The 18045-nt window shown below is 39.4% G+C and overlaps 1 protein-coding gene across 8 annotated transcripts in view; it reads left to right on the top strand.

The window, feature by feature from the left end:
- The window catches only part of LOC102235843 (glutamate receptor ionotropic, NMDA 2B-like), a 120478-nt gene that overhangs the window by 86665 nt on the left and 15768 nt on the right, over window positions 1-18045 (top strand). For all 8 annotated transcript variants that reach the window (XM_023333956.1, XM_005809074.2, XM_023333955.1 and 5 more), the window contains 7 exons: window positions 6140-6254; window positions 6421-6626; window positions 9282-9453; window positions 11100-11253; window positions 12968-13093; window positions 14287-14516; window positions 16289-16449. In XM_023333956.1, coding sequence (XP_023189724.1) covers window positions 6140-6254; window positions 6421-6626; window positions 9282-9453; window positions 11100-11253; window positions 12968-13093; window positions 14287-14516; window positions 16289-16449 — 1164 coding nt within the window. The remainder of the gene's footprint in view (window positions 1-6139; window positions 6255-6420; window positions 6627-9281; window positions 9454-11099; window positions 11254-12967; window positions 13094-14286; window positions 14517-16288; window positions 16450-18045) is intronic.

Raw genomic sequence — 18045 nt, 5'->3', positions numbered from 1 at the left:
AGGCTCGCTCTACTCAGGCTCCACAGGTAGCTGTCTGATGTGTCCTGCTCTACGGGGGTTCTCATGGGCCTAGATCACATGGCGCTCCTGTGGACTCACTTATTAAAGGCTGCAGCTCAAAGAGGCTCAGTGTCTTACATCTTTCCTGTGTGTAGTCCTCATCACTCGTCTGTATGTGTGTGGTGCCGGCGCTAAGCCCTAAGCTACGAATGACTCAATAAATAAGCAATAAAATTATGTTGGAGTTTAGAATGGGAATGCAACTGCTTTTAAAATTCAGCAGGGTGCCATGCAGTGGCAGAAGAGATCCTACCAGTCATCACTATGAACCTCACATTGTTTATACCAGAAGAGAACAAGCAAACTATATTATTTCAATAGATATTGAAATAATAGTTTAGTTGTTTATCTGCACTATAAACACTTGCAGTGGTCTCCTTTTTCACAGCTGTACATTTTATAAACTCATTTAAATTTTTTAATGCTATATGCATATATTAGTTTTGCTATAAATGTAGTTAAATGACTCATTTTTTGACTAATAATCCTAAATTTAAAAATGATCTTTTAGCTCATTCTCAGAGACTATATTCCTCTATACGGTGCTCTTCGAATTTATCGGTGGTTAAGATTTGTGGAAATCCTAAAAAAATTTTTATATTTAACCAATATAAACAAGGTTTTACACATAAAATGTAAGGCAGTGAATTTCTTGAGCATAACTAGTTTTAAAGCAAAACTGCTTAATTTAAAAAATAACATCTTAATATCAACAGATATTGGCTGGATAAATAAACTTCGACTTTTGTTTCAACCAGACAATCCGCTCTGGCAGTACTCTTGTGAGTTTCCACAAGTGTTTGATGCTCTCTGTTGGCTTTAGCTAGCATGAAAAATCTCGTCTGTGATCCTTCAACATGTGAAGATATTAAGCCTGTGATCCCCCATCTCTCAGTCAGGACACAAAAAACCAGTCTGTTAGTGTGAACATCTAGTCTTTTCAAAACCTGTGATGACTGTGAAAGTCATGTAATGTGTCCCTAGCTTTAGACTTATTGCAAATTCTCTTACTGTCGATGCATCAAGCACATATTTAAATGTACTGTCTCACATGGTCTGCACTGTATTACGAGCAGATTTCAGGAGTGTACAACCATCCTCAAACCGCTTGATTTATTACATAAGAGCATCTTTAGGAATAATGAGAGCAAAACTTGTCAGTGCCAGCACTGTCATATACTGTACTTGGTAGATATACAGAAAATTTTGAAAACGTAATCATGTATTCAGTTGCTTGCTTAATATCACTCTGTCTACAAGTGGACAAGTCCTCCAGATCTTGTAATATATTTGTATATTGGATACAAATAGGTGTACCCACCCGTTGTAATTTTTATGTGTAAATTAAGTACACATAAAAATTCTTGTGAGTAAGACAGTAGCCCAGATGACTACATCCTTGAAACCCCGGGCTATAAATGTCTGAAATCAGCAGCTTCAGAGTTGTTAATTTTATACATTTAGGGCTTTAGATCAATCTAGCTGTTCTCTGTATACAATACATTCCTTTGTTAAGAGGAGCTCTTGTATTTGATCAAACACCAACAGTTAACTGAATATTTCACCCACTAAACCTATTTGATGGTTTTTCCCCTTCAGTTTGGTCTGTTACAGAGTTTTTCTGCAGCTTCTATGAAGCAGATATTTTCAAATGAAGCACATATTATCTCTCTTAAACCCGTCTTTTCATAGGTTGATCTTCTGGAAACTATGAGTCACACATCCAAAGCCGACAGAAACAGTATGCCAGTGTGTGTATATGTCCACACGCAGTGGAGACATAAAGTGTATTTTTACATTACTGCATTGCAGTGACAGAGTTTGTGATCCGGCTCAGCTCCACTTTGATATATAAAAACCAATTTAAAAAAGGGCATTTCAAAAGCTGCAAAAAGAAGAAAGTAGCAAAAGAGAATCATGTGCATGCGACCGATGATTCATTATGTCTGCAAATAAGAAATAAAAATCCCATCGCAGCTATGATTAGTAGGGGGACAGTTGGCAAGCAAGGCGCAGCATATAGCTGTGATGAAGCCACATGAGGTTCTATTAGCGGCTCATCCCAGTTGTTTCCACATTTTCTCTCTTTCCACTAGAGTCAGAGGGGAGCTCCGACATGTGGAGGATCAAACGGCACATAAATGCTACATTGGGGGTAAAAGGCTACAAAACGATAAACAGAGCAACGGCTGATACAAGCTGTACATTCACAGCTTGTATCAGCCTTTGTGAAGGCACAGGTTAATGCATGGCCAAATGAGCCGTATTGATGTGCAATTGGAGGCAGCGCTCGTAGGTTAGATGTTCAGATTGATCTGAGAGTGGAAGAGTGAGTGGAAGTTGGTTTGGAATTGAGAAAAAAACAAAAACTCCCTTTGCTCTCTCTTTCTCTTTCTGTCTCTCTTTCTTGGATGAGATTACTGTTCCCATAGCAACACAGCTGATCGCATAAAAATTGCTGTGGTTGTGGGTGCCATGGCAACACGTTAAATGACATTATACGGTGTTTAGGACCTCCCCATGTCCCCATGTTGAGGTTTTTGCCCGCCACATACGTGCCGTTTTCACTGTCCACCCTCACAGCTGCGGCGGCAACAGGTTGGACCTCCGGAGCTTCCACCCACACCCGCCCTGATCTTTTCTGTCGCCTATTCAAAACTGAGATTACTCCTAGGAGGCTAATCCCATGTTACACACGCATTACAGCTCTTGGAGTGTTGCTAGCCAGCCTGCATGCAGCAATAGGCATTTCATGGAGGCTTGGGTCGTATTATTGACTCGCTCAAAGCATTTAGCCTGCTCGGGTGTGTGTGCGCGTGTGTGTTAAAGAGGGCGAATTGCTCTATAAATAAAATCAAAGACACAATGGATAGAGGCGCTGACTGTTTTAGTGGGATGTACTTGTGATAAAATCTTGGGCAGATTTCAGCCTCATCTGTTCTCTGGATTTACTCGTGAATAGACTTATTGTCTTTGTTGGACATGATGATGGCAATGGGTGAAATTTAAAGGTCTACACACACACATACATGCCACCCCCCCCTCCCCCCCACCACACACTGCTCCTTTCTGCTTGCATTCATGATATTTATTTCTCCGGTGGATTGTTTCAGAAGCGCAGCATCTCCATGGTGATGGCAGCCCACAGATCAGGATGAGAAAGAGGGAGAGAAGGAGGCGGCTGAGAGCGAAAGCCATGCTTCCAGCTTATCTGCCGCTGCTCTACACTTGTTGACACACATACTGTATATCCTGATATGGATTCACCAGGCAGTTAATATACTCTCTCTCCCTCTCTCTCTCTGCTTTTCAGTGCTTCAAGCTCTCTGGTCTGGTTGCTTGTCGCTCTGCTTTCACTCCCACCTGCACTCCTTCTCCTCCGCCTCCTCCTTAGTCTATCAGGTGGCATATGCTTCAAAGTGGGTCACCTTTGTAGTGGGCCTGGTCCTGTGCTTTGAATGCAAAAATATAAAGGCTACTACTTCTACTGATAAAAATAGCAAGAAGAAAAGGCTAAAACTTCATCCCATTTCCTAGTACTATCCATACGCCTACACCTGCCCTGATCTCTTGACACTTAATTTGAAGTAGTTCTTAAATATTGCATGATACTTTGAAATGAAGTGCTTCTTCAAGAAGTTATGTCATCGACTGTGGCCACTGGATATTAGATAATCATCCACTGTTTCTGTATATCATGTCGACAGTTATTGAGCCAACAGTAGACATCAGCGTACAATATTAGAATCAGTAGTAGGCACTGCTATCTAAAAAGTATGTTGCACTAACTCTAAAATTGAACAAAATGAACAAAAATATTAAGACTTAAATTCAACCATGTTTATACCCATCATGTGCCAATAACATAATACATAACATATATTTTCTATGTATTACAACATAGTATGTTGCCCTCAACAGGGTGAAATTTGTTATTGCACGTTTGTCTGTACTGTTGTACTTCAGGAAGTGATTCTTTGGAACAAATGTTTCAGTCAAGGTTTCAGTTTTATACTTGTTGTATTGCTTATGCTGTTGTTGATTTTTTTCCAAATCCTCCGTAGTATCTGTTTACACAAAGGACTAAACTAATTTAGATTTCTCTGTGGTTGTTGGAAGGCTTATAGTAAAATGTTTAAAACATTTTTCATAATATTTATTTTTGCTTTAAGGTGGAGTGATAACAGTGCCTAACAAAAGCATTTGTATATGGAAAGAGGGAGATATTTGTGTCTACAAATGTTGAACGACATTTCTTCAGCGTCACCTTACAAGACTTTCTTTTCTTGAATATACACAACAGATTAGAATAAAATTACATTTCCAATATTACGCTGGAAAAAAGGTGAATGCTAAGCAGTGAGTATTCATAGCAATGAGTCAGACTCTGACACTTAAGTGATTGTTCTCTGGTTCCCAGTTTTAGAAATGTCTTGTGTTAAAGGTACCTTTTGTACCTCAGCTGTCAAGAAAATAACTGTGTGAAAAGTTAAAATGTGGCTTGGTTTGAGGTGCTGCGCTCTACATGCTCTGAATTTGTTGAGTTTACAGGCTAATCAATCAAAAATGTTATATTACGGTAACAATCAATTTAACCTGTCATATTGATACAGTCATGGATTAATTAAGCCAAAAGTAGGTTAAATTACAATTGTCTACTCGTTTTAAAAAAGAGAATGAAATTATGAACAAGGCAATATCAGAAAAAACATCACAATATGCCTTAATATTGGCTATCTGTTCTGAATTCAGTGCAAACTCCTAAGTTATATGCATAGATATTCATTTCCATCTCAACAAGGTTTTATTTTAAAAAGTTGCTTCTGGGTTTTGTCTGTTGTTTTGGCATTGAAGCAACTTGCAGTTTTTTAATTACAGGCTTCACCACCCTACCCCTGTTTTACTTCTAATATTCTATAAGCTGCATTAAACAACAAGTGGCACTAAATATGTTCCAGGCGTAACGAGTTTGAATGCAATAATGAACTAACATTTATTGCAGTTCAGGCAGTTCTTTGCAATATGTATATCGCGTACAGCAGTGTTGCGATAAATTAACAATATCCTGTTCAGCTCTAATGTGCACACACTACTAGAACCAGATGTGTATAAAAACCAACATGAATCAAAATTTGACTGTTACCCATGTGTGTACATGTGTAGATATAGATGAATGTGTTTTGCAAATCAGGAACAGCTGGATAGGCCAGAGACTGTCAGCAGCCTTACAAATTTCATACTCAATATTTACCTGTCAAATTTACTTTGATCTTCTTAAAACATCATAAAAATTTCAAAAAATAAATAAACACTAACTCAATGAGGATAAAACTAGTAATATTCATATAAAATTGCAACATAAGTAAGAAATATTCTTATTTTAGCCTGTTTTTATTGACTTTATGACCATTTGTGAATTTAGAACATAGTTGACACTAGAACCAGGTGTGAGACTAATTTTAAATTCAATGAATTTACATGTTAGTTCAAACATGTTCTCTACTTTGAACTATAAACTGAGCTGTGGGTGAAGTCTGACCAGGTTTTTGTGAACGACAGTTTCTGAAGAATGACGAAGGTCCTTCGAGATTATTTCCTGGGTCATTGTTTTAGATCTAGGATTTGATCAAGATTCTGCAGCGTCTGTTCCAACAGCATGAACAGAGCATTTGGGTTATAGAAATAACCAGCAGATTCCTGTGTGTACAGGTGAAGAAAATCCAGCACACATGTCAGGATATTTGAAGGTTTCCCACAGTTACCAGGATGTAGAGATGGATCTTTTGAAGTTTAGTTTTTGTCGACTAAACTTCCTTTCCTGAGATGCCAAAACGATTGCATCAGATTGGTATCAGTTTCTGTGAGAGAAAAATGTCAGATTTTTTAGTGTGTTCTTTCAACTTTTTCAGTGCACTGATGTTATATCTATTAGAAAACATGGAAAAAAAATATAAACCTGGTAAAAACTTTCACACATCTTAATGTACCTTCTGATTTAGGTCATGTTAGAGTTTCTACTCTCCAAAAAAAAAAAAAACAGGATTCTTGTGACTAAAACTTAAACTCTTTATTTTTCTAGGTACGTCATGAACGTGACATTTGAAGGTCGAAACCTGTCATTTAGCGAAAAAGGCCACCAGATGTTCCCTAAACTAGTCATAATACTTCTCGACAAGGACCGGCAATGGGACAGGGTAAATGTCTTTTCTTTTCATTCCACCCTCTTCTATTTCCCTGTCCCTGCATTCTGCTCCTTGTGTGAGGTGTGTGCCACTACTTTCAGTTTTGGAGTGTCTCCTTCTGCCACTTGGAATCAATGTTTTGGAGTTGCCTGTGCATCACACAGCTCTCCCTCCACAGGTTGGCAAGTGGGAAAGAGGCTCATTGACGATGAGGTACCATGTGTGGCCTCGTTTCGAGCTGTACTCTGACGTGGAGGAGCGGGAGGACCACCTGTCCATCGTGACTCTGGAGGAGGCGCCGTTTGTCATTGTGGAGGACGTGGATCCACTCAGTGGGACATGCATGAGGAACACTGTGCCGTGTCGGAAACAGCTGAAACTCAGGTAAAAGTTTTCATTTTAATGCTTCATCTATAAATGAACTGAAGACAATTTTTTGTAAAATTTTGTAAAAGTGTTCATGTTACACCCCAAAGTTGCTGCTTGTTACTTGGTTGTACTTTAAAATGGTACTTTAAGGAATGTCTTTATCACCTTTTTTGCATCTGCAAAGTTTTTTTTTCACTTAAAGTGGATTGAGCACATCTTTGAACATAATTTTTCATGTGTTGTGAGAAATAATCAACGGGATTTATGAAAGGAAAAACATTTTTTGAAGAAACAGGTGTTAAATTAAAAAGTTTTCTTTTTGCCATTTGCTCATAAATGTGTGCAAGCTTAAATGAGCATAGGCGTGTGTGTGTGGGCGTGTTTGCATATCCTCATGTCTGGGTGTAGGCGTGCACACACAAGCATTACAGTACATTTATAGTTTATTTACATTATCAATCAATCAAATTTTATTTGTACAGCACATTTCAGCAACAAGGCATTTCATAAAACACGAAAATAGAACACACAGTGAACAATTGACTCTGGGGATGCAAAGTAGGACATTACAGTAAAAGAGATTGATAATGAAGTCCAGTAAAAAAAAACTTCAAGTTTAGGATATTACAATGTGATAAAATGTGATAAAGTTAAAGAGGTGTAAGGGTGTATTCGCAAACTGGTGTATATTAGTCAAAGACAAAACAACAAAGAAGTCAGTTCCATTTAGAAACATGGCTGTATGTAAAGTGTGGTTTTTTATTATTTTGCTCCATTCTGTCTCTTTTTGTCTGCTTTGTTGTGTTTTCTGCTGCTCCAGCTCGCTGTAATCATGCTCCAGCTCTTCTTTTCAGTCCTGCGATTACTTTGACTTGTTTCACCTCTGCAAAGTAGAACATTGGCTCAGTTTCTGTCCCTGTTTTCCTCTCAGTCACATTGACCCTCTCTCTTCCCAGCTCTGCTTGGAGTGTGATAATGAATTTTGTTCAGTGGTCACCTTTTCTATCTCTGGGCTACCTGAAATCTCTCGAGACAGCACCACATCTTCTTGCTCCATGTTTTTTTTTCTTTATTGAGATATCTTTCACCTCCATTCTTTCTCCCAATGCCTGTCTTCGCACTACCCTCCTCCGCCTGTTTCCCTCACAGCATATCAGGCATAGGCGCACCGACATACAGGATTATTTTCAGACACAAGCCACGTGGAGTCTTCTTTAAACGCATAGCAGTACTCAGCAAGCTTCTGCTGCGTTAGTGCTAAAACCTCATGCTCTCTGCTGCATTTTTATCGCCAGGGCTGTTCACTTAAAGCAGCTTGATTTCAGAAGGCAGCTGTAGGAGTAAATAAAATTAACACAAAAAGCACAAACACTTTTGTCCTTGCACTGGCGAAAACAGCATCCACTCACTGTGCCAAAGCTGCCATTGTGTTGGTGCACAGCTGTTCTGCACCTGTATCTGCTGGGAGCCAGCGCAGCCTATTGACTGATGACGCACAGCTCGGTTAGATGTTTGCCTTCCCTGTGAGTTATTCTTAGACTTTCATTACTGTATGATTTGGATGGAAGAGTTAAGCCTGTTTTCTTGTGTCAGAATAAAATTGGCATCTGGGAGTTTTGTTGATTATTTGTTGCAAATGTAAAAGTTAATCAAGTGACTGAAAAACAGCAGCAAGTACAACCCAATTCAATCTGTGACTCATTCATTTACAGGTTTAATATGAAAAAAATTATGGCTGCATTATGCTTGTTTTTTTTATATTTTATTGTTTGTTTGTTTTTTGGTCAGCATTTTAAAAAATTGTTATAAAAATGATCCCTTTACTCAAATACTTCTAAATAAAATAGACAGAAAACATTTCCTTTTAGAAGTCGCCTAGTTGGTAAATGATTTGTGATTTTAAAAAAGCCATAAAAAGTAGTTTTTGCAGTTTTCCACAAGACAAGCAAACATATGAAAGAAGATGCTCAACCCGAACACATCGTTCAAACAGTGAAATATGGTGGTGGCAGCATCATGCTTTGGAGATGCTTTTCTACAGCAGAGACATGGAAGCTGGTCAGAGTTGATGGTTGAAGCTAAACACAGAGAAAACCAGGAAGAAACCAGTTGGAGGTAACAAAAGACTTGAGAGGACATTCAGCAGAAAAAAACTACAAAGTATGAAATCAGAGATGCAATAGAACAATAGGTTTATATCAAAGCATATCAATGTTAACATGGCCCAGTCAAAGTCTAATTGTAGCAAAAGTTGGTTCTTTAAGGTTTTGACTTATGGGTTATACACCATGCTTTCAGACTTTTTTTTTTTTTTATTAAAAACTGTCTGGTTTCTACCAGAAGATAGCTGGAGTGAGGGTAGAGGATGCAGATGATGGCACTAAATGGAAACAGGTGATCCAGTTTCTACTACTTTACAATCATGAATTGTTATATGAAAGTTTGATAAAACACACAGAAGTTTGACATTGTAAGGAAAAATGTGGAAAAGTTCAAGAGGTATAAATACTTTTATGCGCCACTGTATCCATCCTGTTCAGATGTAGTTTTTGTGATGAACTGTTCAACTTAGAGACATTTTGTGTCTGCCCATAACTTTTCTCATCATTCATAAATACTGACCTGCCATTTTTGCTTTTTCTCTGCTTCCCTCCTCGTACCAAATCACAGCAATCACACAGGCGATTCAGGGATTTACATCAAACGCTGCTGTAAAGGCTTCTGTATCGACATCCTGAAAAAGATTGCGAAAACTGTCAAGTTCACTTACGACCTGTATTTAGTTACCAATGGTAAACACGGCAAGAAGGTTAATGGGACCTGGAACGGCATGGTGGGAGAGGTAAGAACACTTTTCACTAATTACTCACTAACAACAAGTAGTCAAATTACTTTTGTGTAAAATCTTAAAATAATATTGAGAAGAAAAGAGGAGTGTGTTATAGTGACAAGTTTATCCCCCCTTTGGAGAGAAGCACCAGCATTGTGTGGTCTGTAAACAGGTTGAAAATACCCACAGTGACAGTTCATGCAGACCTGCTGGCACACCAGCTGATTTTGGATTTCACAGCTGGCAGAGCACTGCAGCAGAACGCAGGAGATATTACCATATAAATGTTACTGAGCCACCGAAATGACGCAACCAGGCAGTGCACCAAAAATAACAAATATGATGTGTGCTTAAACCTGCATATTCATTCCAGCTGCAAGATTGTTCATGTTTGTAAACAATAACACATCCCACATAACACAAATACATGAAGGGCAGCCTCAGTTTGATCAATTTAACATCTGCTGGTATGCAGCGAGAGATAAGCTGTTGTTCCAGGTGTAGCCTTTTAATTTAGCCTCAAGCAGATGTCAGCGAGAAGCTGCACAGATGTGAAGCGACTCTTTCTGTGACGGGGCTGCGCATGCATCTCTGTGGGTGTGGGCCTTTTACCCACACCCATAGAGATTCAGATATGAATGCATTTATAATTCATCAATAAATGTGTTTATTTAATCAATCCATAAAAGATCTTTGTCTTTTCTTCCTCCCCCCGCACCCATCACTTTTACCGCCTTTACTTTGAGCACACATAAAGCCTCTTTTCAAGCCGTTTAGAGTCAGCGTCTCACTGAAACGTCTGAAATAAGAAATTCTGCACAGACACTTCAACAGCCAGGAAATGCAGTCCCACTCACAGAAATATATTTTTCTTTTATTTGCTATGGCTGATGATGCTGTCTAAGTATCTGTCTCTGTTAGTTCTTCGCTGTCTCCATCAGGATATCTAGCACTTGTTTCCCACAACTCGGCCTGAGGGGAAGCTTGTGATCAGATCCAGCAAGCCTCAGGAGGACTCAGTGAAGGTTCCTAATCAGAGATGGAGTAAGAATACAGAAGACGTGGATTGGAGTGAGAGGGAGAAAGCAGCCTCAGGCAAAGACCCACTTCACTGCTGCACACATTACGCAGTCAGCACAGCTCAGCCGTCTTGCATAGACATGCAGCTGATTGTGTCTCATCTTAAAATCCGAAGTCTTTAGCTGATGAGGTTTCCACTTAGGCAGCGCTATGCATACTTTAAAGCATAAGCGTGTGGTGAGTGATTTGATTTACAAGAGCGAAAAACAGGGCAACAGACAGAGAACAGATAGAGAATAAAAGAGGAGGCCTCGAGGAATAAATGTGATGGCAGAACAAAAGTGTGCAAGAGTATAATTCACTCTATCATACGTAGTTTTTAATAACATAGTCATTTGTCCACCTTTTCTACTCATGGCCAGAGGCTCCAGAAACATGGAGCTAAATATACCTGAACACACAAGGAGAGCATGCTGGTGGGAGTCGAACGCTGACCCAGAATAGAGATTATGTAGACATTAGACTATCCGCCGCTTTCTCCTAATGTGAGAAACCTGGAAATCACATTAGCTCACTCTTTTTTAAAAATCTATTTCTATAACAGAGCCCCCATGTGTTTGTGACTGTTTGCCCCCCAGGTGGTGGCAAAGAATGCTCACATGGCCGTCGGTTCCCTCACCATCAACGAGGAGAGGTCAGAGGTCATCGACTTCTCCGTGCCATTCATCGAGACGGGTATCAGTGTCATGGTCTCCCGCAGCAACGGCACCGTCTCCCCCTCTGCCTTTCTAGGTGAGGAGAAACATGCCTGGCGCTTCTGGCAAAAAACCCTCTAGATGCACATGTACTCATGCTTCACATCATAGATGCACAGGAATGCACATTCAAATACCTTTTTACTGAAGTGACTACCAATGGAAACAATGATATCAGCCTCCACTGATTTGATTCATTTTAGCTGTCAATGTTGTTTCAGCTCATATTTTAGAAGCAATAAATGTTCCTGCAAGGACAGCAACCAATCTTCAGCTTTTAGGCTTCGATCTGGAAATCAGCTCAACACTTAAAACCCATTCTTCATTTGTGTTAAAACTGAGCGGTAGTGACTGATGTGTTTTGTTATAGTGAAATCTCTCCTGTTTTCAAGTTTTATGGCACAATTATTTCAAAGGCCAAATTTCAGTATTTTTACACCTTTTTTTCCAGCTGCATTTGGAGACAACAATTATGCTAATTTCCATCCCTGCAGTCAAAAACAAACATACAAATGCATAAAGAAACAGTAACATTAAATTCCTGCATAAGGTAATGGCCAGCCAATAAGAAAAAAGTGCACATGTGGGCTTTTACATTACTTGGCAAAAAAAGAAAGTTACCAGCTGGATTTAACTAAGAAAATAGATGCCAGCATTTTGCTGGAAAATTATTGCGTGTGTGATTTTCTTTGAGATAGTAACAAGTTATTTAACCTCAGCTGATGTCGACATAAATGTGGAATGATACAAGTGGTTGTAGAAAAAAGGTTAGTCTGTTTAAGAAAGGTCAGATCATTGATATCAATCAGATAAATCCTCTGAAGAGATTTTGCAATCTACCAAAATTGGATTAAGAACTATTCATTTCTAAAAACTGGAAGGAAAAAGTAAGGAGACATTGTCTCGGAGAAAGAAATGTAGCCAGCAAACAAACTTGGCAAATGTGATTAGCGATCATTTAAACATTTGGAGGAATCAAAAACAAAAGCAGAATTCAAAGCTATATTTAGCAGTTAAAGTTAGAACGCTCCCACATTCACAATGCGAAAAGATCCAATGGATTAGACCTGAAAAAGGGAAAAAAGTTTGAGAAAGAGTTTGTATTACATTTTACCAAAAAGTAAGCTAAATAAGCATCAGAAAATTATGTTAAAATCTGTATTCTGCATCTTATTGTAATGAGAAAAGTTGTTGCAGATTAGCTGCTAACTAAATGTACTTTTTCTTAAAATAAGAGCACAGATACCCTTCTAGACCCAGCCAGTGTTTCCTCTCGCCCACTGATGGCTGGTTTAGACAATGGATAGATGGATGAATAATACTTTTCCATTTATCTGTAAAATGACACTATTATAAATATTTTGGCATTTAAAAGAGTTTTCACTCAGGTCTCTTCATCTCTGGTGTGATTACAGCTCAAAAATGCAATTTTGTAATAAAGCCTAACACTCCAGAGCAGCTGTCAAAGTACATTAATCTAATAGCTTTGTTTGTAAAGTAAATTGCTGCTGGTGAAAATTACAGTGCAGAATATAAAGCAACTGGAAAACATGCTTACTTCTATAAGTTTAATATTCACGCTTACTTCCCTCCCTATCAGGTCTGCTTGTCATTGTTCACACAAGCTCAGAAAAATCCATAAACATTAACAGAACAGTTCTTGAACGCAAAACAAAAACAAAAAAACAGAGGGTTTTAAAATGATTAACACATTTGCCCTGTTTTGTACCCCAACACACACTCTCCTTCAGAGCCCTTCAGCGCTGATGTCTGGGTCATGATGTTTGTGATGCTGCTGATCGTGTCGGCCGTGGCTGTCTTTGTGTTCGAGTACTTCAGCCCGGTGGGTTACAATCGCTGTCTGGCAGACGGACGAGGTGAGAGGACACACACTCACACATACACATTCAGAAACACACATTCGCACGTCTGGGCCCGGTTAATTCATGCTGGAAAAATGGGGCAATGAGGTTCGATGTCAAACAATCTAACGTGCTGAAATAAAGATCGAGTTTTGGTTTCTCCTTGAATGCACCGTTCAGATAGAGAACTCCAGGTGCTAAATTGCTTTGACAATCTTTACTGAATGAGAGCAACTGGAGTGCTGAGACTTTCTGCGTGATGTCTTTGAGTACTTATCTACATTGACAGTCGCTTAAGCTCGTTCACTAATGAAGGAGATCATTGACAAGAACCAGATAGGTGGTCTTAAGTATTCTTAGCCTCACTGTGTGACCTAGAAATCACCTCTTCTGCTATTGGAATGTCTCTTTTTGTTGTAATAATATTATACGTAACACAAGTGTTACACCGCTGAATGGACGGAATTAGATAGAAAACATGATTCAGATTTAACAGTGTCTGTTGAATCAAATGCATTATTAGCAGGTAGGTGCACTCAATTCACTCATCAGATTCACTGGTTCTGATTCAGCTCTTTATTTCCCTTTTTATACTCAAGACTCACTTTAGAGATTGAATTTTTTACCATGGTTTTTTTCTTGTTTTTTTTTTTTTCAAACAACAAAATAAATAAGTGTTAGATTTCTGTTGAGAATGTTGAAATTTCTGAATGGTTGGATGCCTCATAAAGACACATAAATAGCCTGATGTTGTCTTACATCTGGCACCTCCAAAGAACAGCATCTTCTGGGACACTAAACAATATAATTTTGGCATGAAATATATGTATAATCCCTGTATATATAAGACTCTTCTGTGCTTCTGCTGCGGCTGCTGCATCATCATAGCCTGTTGTGCGTCCATCTGCCACTGTGCCCTTCTCGCTCCATCCTCATCTGTGTTGCCACGAAGCTCCTGTAGGTAGTATTTGCTTCCTGACACCTTGTCATACAGCCACAGAGGCAGGTGGAACAGAGTGAGTGTATAAAAGCCGGGCTGTCCCCGCAGTAGCTGCAGGAGTAAATGGAAACTCCTCAGTACATACTGTGATCCCTGACAAATTCAATGGTGGCGATCCTTAAAATGCCTCCCACAACGTCTGGTCAGAAGTAAATAAAGCGCGCTGATCCCACTACTGTCCTCTCGTCTTGTCATTCTGTCCCTTTAGAACCCGGCGGTCCCTCCTTCACCATCGGCAAGGCCGTCTGGCTGCTGTGGGGCCTGGTTTTCAACAACTCCGTTCCTGTGCAGAATCCCAAAGGCACCACGAGTAAGATCATGGTGTCAGTGTGGGCCTTCTTCGCTGTCATCTTTCTGGCCTCCTACACTGCCAATCTGGCTGCCTTCATGATCCAGGAGGAATATGTGGACCAGGTGTCGGGCTTGTCAGACAAAAAGGTGAGAATTTAGAGCGACATTACGAGCAGGTGTGTGAAGATTTGTGCTTCTAGAGCTTGTTTGCAGACTTTTTCATGCTACTGGTATAATTGATGTACCCTTTTTAGTACCTAATACCATAGATAGCTTATAAATACAAAAGAACAGGATCTTTTTGCATCTTTTCTGTAGAGTAGTAGCTGTGTATTGGCATTCAGCTGTGTTTTTTGGTTCTTTTGGCTCAATGGCGTAGAAAAAGTTAAATTTTACAAGCCAAGCCATTATTACTACCAGACCTAGAGCTTTGGGATTCCAGCAAAACACTATGAGCTTCATTATCCACAAATAGACAAAACAAGGAGCAGTGATGAACCTTCACAGGAGTGGTCAGCGTGCTGAAAATACTCCAAGTGCTCATTGATGACCCATCTGGTCACAAAATAACCCAGATCAGGCTCTCCAGGCCTCACTTGCCTCAGCAGATGTCAGTGTTCATGATTTGGTAATTATAAAGGGATTGGACAAAAATGTCCTCCATGTTAGCATTCTCAAGTGAAACAGTCAAACATGGTGGTGTCAGTGTCATGATCTGGAACTGTTTTGCTTCACAACCTAGACAACTTTAAGTACTTGGTGGAAACAGTCAGAAAACTTCTGCCTTTCGGTGCAGGAAAGGCATGCAGCCGGTCCAAAGAACACTATCAGTTCCACCTATGAACGACTTTAAGAAATGCATAAAAATTAATCCACTGTGATTTAAACTACCGATTTCCAATAATTGCAGTTTCTTGATAGCAGTTGTTTTAGGCAAAGGTCGCTCACACAAGTATTAGGTTTACAGAGCAATTAACAGGCTGCTTTTGCACTTTTTTCCCCCTTACTGGATAAAATGATTATATGAAAACACAATTTTCTATTTACTCAGGTTAAAATCAGCTTAATGACTTAAGGCATTTAAGTGTAAAAAATAGATGTGATCTTTGAGGAACCTTTTCATGATGCTTTAGCACACTTAGCTGCCAATGCTACATAATATATACAAGTCCTGCTTAAATGTTGTAGCACTCACCCAACAGTATTGCTTAAGCTAATCATAGGTTAGACAGGTGACCTGGCTTCACTGATAAAGATCCACTTGTCTTTGCATTTTAAGTGTTTGCCACCAAACCTTTTAGACAAATGTATAGCATATTTTGACATAGGTCAGCATATACATGGAAATGGTGTGAGAGCAGCTATGAGATATTTTGTCAAATTATAACATCCTTAGTTGAAACTGCTTGCTCACTGTTGCTGTCTCTCACCTTGTAAGAGTGTTTCTATAAAGAAACATCTTTCGTCTTTCTTTCTTTCCTTCCTTCCTTCTTTCTTTTGGCAACGTTACGTCACAATTAGTTAATCAGAAAATCTGTGGGTTGCGATAGCTAGATAAAATGTAATGCTTGGAGCTCAAATTTCAAAATTCAAAGTGGAGCTGATACCATCTGATATAGTAGCTTTTTTTTCTTATTGATCCATGAAACCTTCACGTTGCACCAAGAAATTTTGATTTATCTGCGATTGTCTTTTCATATATGTGCAAAAGGCTGAGTCCAATTCATGTCTCTGCTTGCACTATCTCTAACGTCTCCTGGTGTGCAGTGTGCTTGTCTAAAATGTTCCATTTCTTTTTACTGCAACTCTTGGCACTTGTGTAATTCTCTGCTTTTCCTTTTCTTATCAGCGCTTTAGCGGCTTTTTTCTATTTTACATCCAAACGAGAATATCTCTATTTTTTTCCCTCCTTGCTACAGTTCCAGAAGCCGAATGAGTTCTCTCCGCCTTTCCGGTTTGGTACTGTGCCCAACGGGAGCACAGAGCGCAACATCCGCAACAACTACAGAGACATGCACGCCTACATGACCAGCTTCCACCAGAAGAATGTAGATGAAGCCCTGTACAGCCTGAAGACTGGGTGAGGAAGGGACAGAGAGAAAGGGTTGGAGGGGGTGGCAGAGAGACAGATGGAGGATGCAGGGAAGGAGGGAGTTGAAAGAATGTCAGCATAAATAAAAAAGACAGTGTTAAAGATCTGGAATGTCGCGTAGTGATGCAAAACAAAAAAAAATATGATGAAATGATAAGAGAGGGCTGCAGAGGAAGAGGAATCATTTGGGGGAAATGTGAAGGAGCAGCCAGCGGGGGTGCGCATCTGCCTTGCAGTGGCGTCCAGAGCAGCAGTGGAGCTTGTGTTTGCTTTATAACTGAATCTTTGTCACTCTTTCTCTCTCGCTGTCTTCAAACATTTTCATCAAGCACTGCCAAGGAAACAGGAATGCAAAGTTGTGATGTTTCACCGATGCTGAATGGCCACAGAGGCCTGAGGTGCCCTGAGGCACATTTGATGGTAGCAGGAGAAGCAGCAGACTGTCATGTCAATCAGTCAACTGACTGTGGGTCAATATGTAGAAGATACACAGCTTCTCTGGAAAATGCTTTACTTTAAACAATGAAAAAATGGGTCCTGGACATTTTACAACATTAGACCAAAACAGGAACCATAGAAACCACCCACTGATTTTGAGAGGAATTTCTGGAGTTTATTACAAACGTATTCACACCCGTTGAACTTTTTCACATTTAATAACTTTACAATCTTTAAACTTCAAAGTATTCTGTTGAAATTCTACAGGACAGACTATTTTAAAGTAGTTCAAAGTTGCAAAGCAGAATTAAAGTGATTACGTTTTTTAATTTTTAATTTTTTTTCAATACAGAAGAATCTGAAAAGTTTGGCATGTATTTGTCAGGCCCCAGAAGTTAATTAATTTAAAAAGGGTTAAGGTATGTGTCAACTAACTTTCTCTTCTGGAGTGTGAACATCTCGCCAAAGATTCTCAATATCATTCAAGACTGGACTTTGACTGGGCCATTCTTATGCACAGCTTTGTTCTAAACCTAAAATTCCACCTCATTATTTTACAGCTTTTGATAGATTTTCTTTAAGGATTTTGTTTGTAACTCTACTGATCTTCCCATCTAGCCTGTTCAGCTTTCCCAAATTCCACACAGCATGATGCAGCAACCTGCAAGTTTCACAGGGGGGATAAAGATTTCAGGTAGAAGTGCAGAGTTAGCTTTCCTCATCATGTTGCTTTTTGCATGTAGCCTAATGTGTTCAGTATTGGTCTTGTATAAAAAGAGCACTTTTTTCCACGCTTGCAGTGTTCACTTTATGATCTGTGGCAAACTGCAAATAGAACTTCCTTCTGACTCTTTCAACACCTGCTTTCTTCTTGCCACTCTTCCAGAAAGACCAGATTTGTAGAATACACAGCTAGTAATAGTTCTGTCAAGAGATTCCTCCTCGTGATTTCTGCTGCTCCTCCAGAGCTGCCACTGGCCTCTTGTCTGCTTCTCTGACTTGCTCTGCCAGTCAGTTTAGGTGGACAGCCGTGTCTTGACAGGGTTACAGTTTTGCCGTATTCTTTTTATATTCAGATTATTTTTGAAAAGTACTCTGTGAGATGTTCAAAGTTAGGGATTTTTAAAAAAGAAAACTTAACCTGGG

Source organism: Xiphophorus maculatus, chromosome 5, assembly GCF_002775205.1.
Source record: "Xiphophorus maculatus strain JP 163 A chromosome 5, X_maculatus-5.0-male, whole genome shotgun sequence".
NCBI lineage: Eukaryota > Metazoa > Chordata > Actinopteri > Cyprinodontiformes > Poeciliidae > Xiphophorus > Xiphophorus maculatus.
This window is presented reverse-complemented; position numbering and strand designations above follow the sequence as displayed.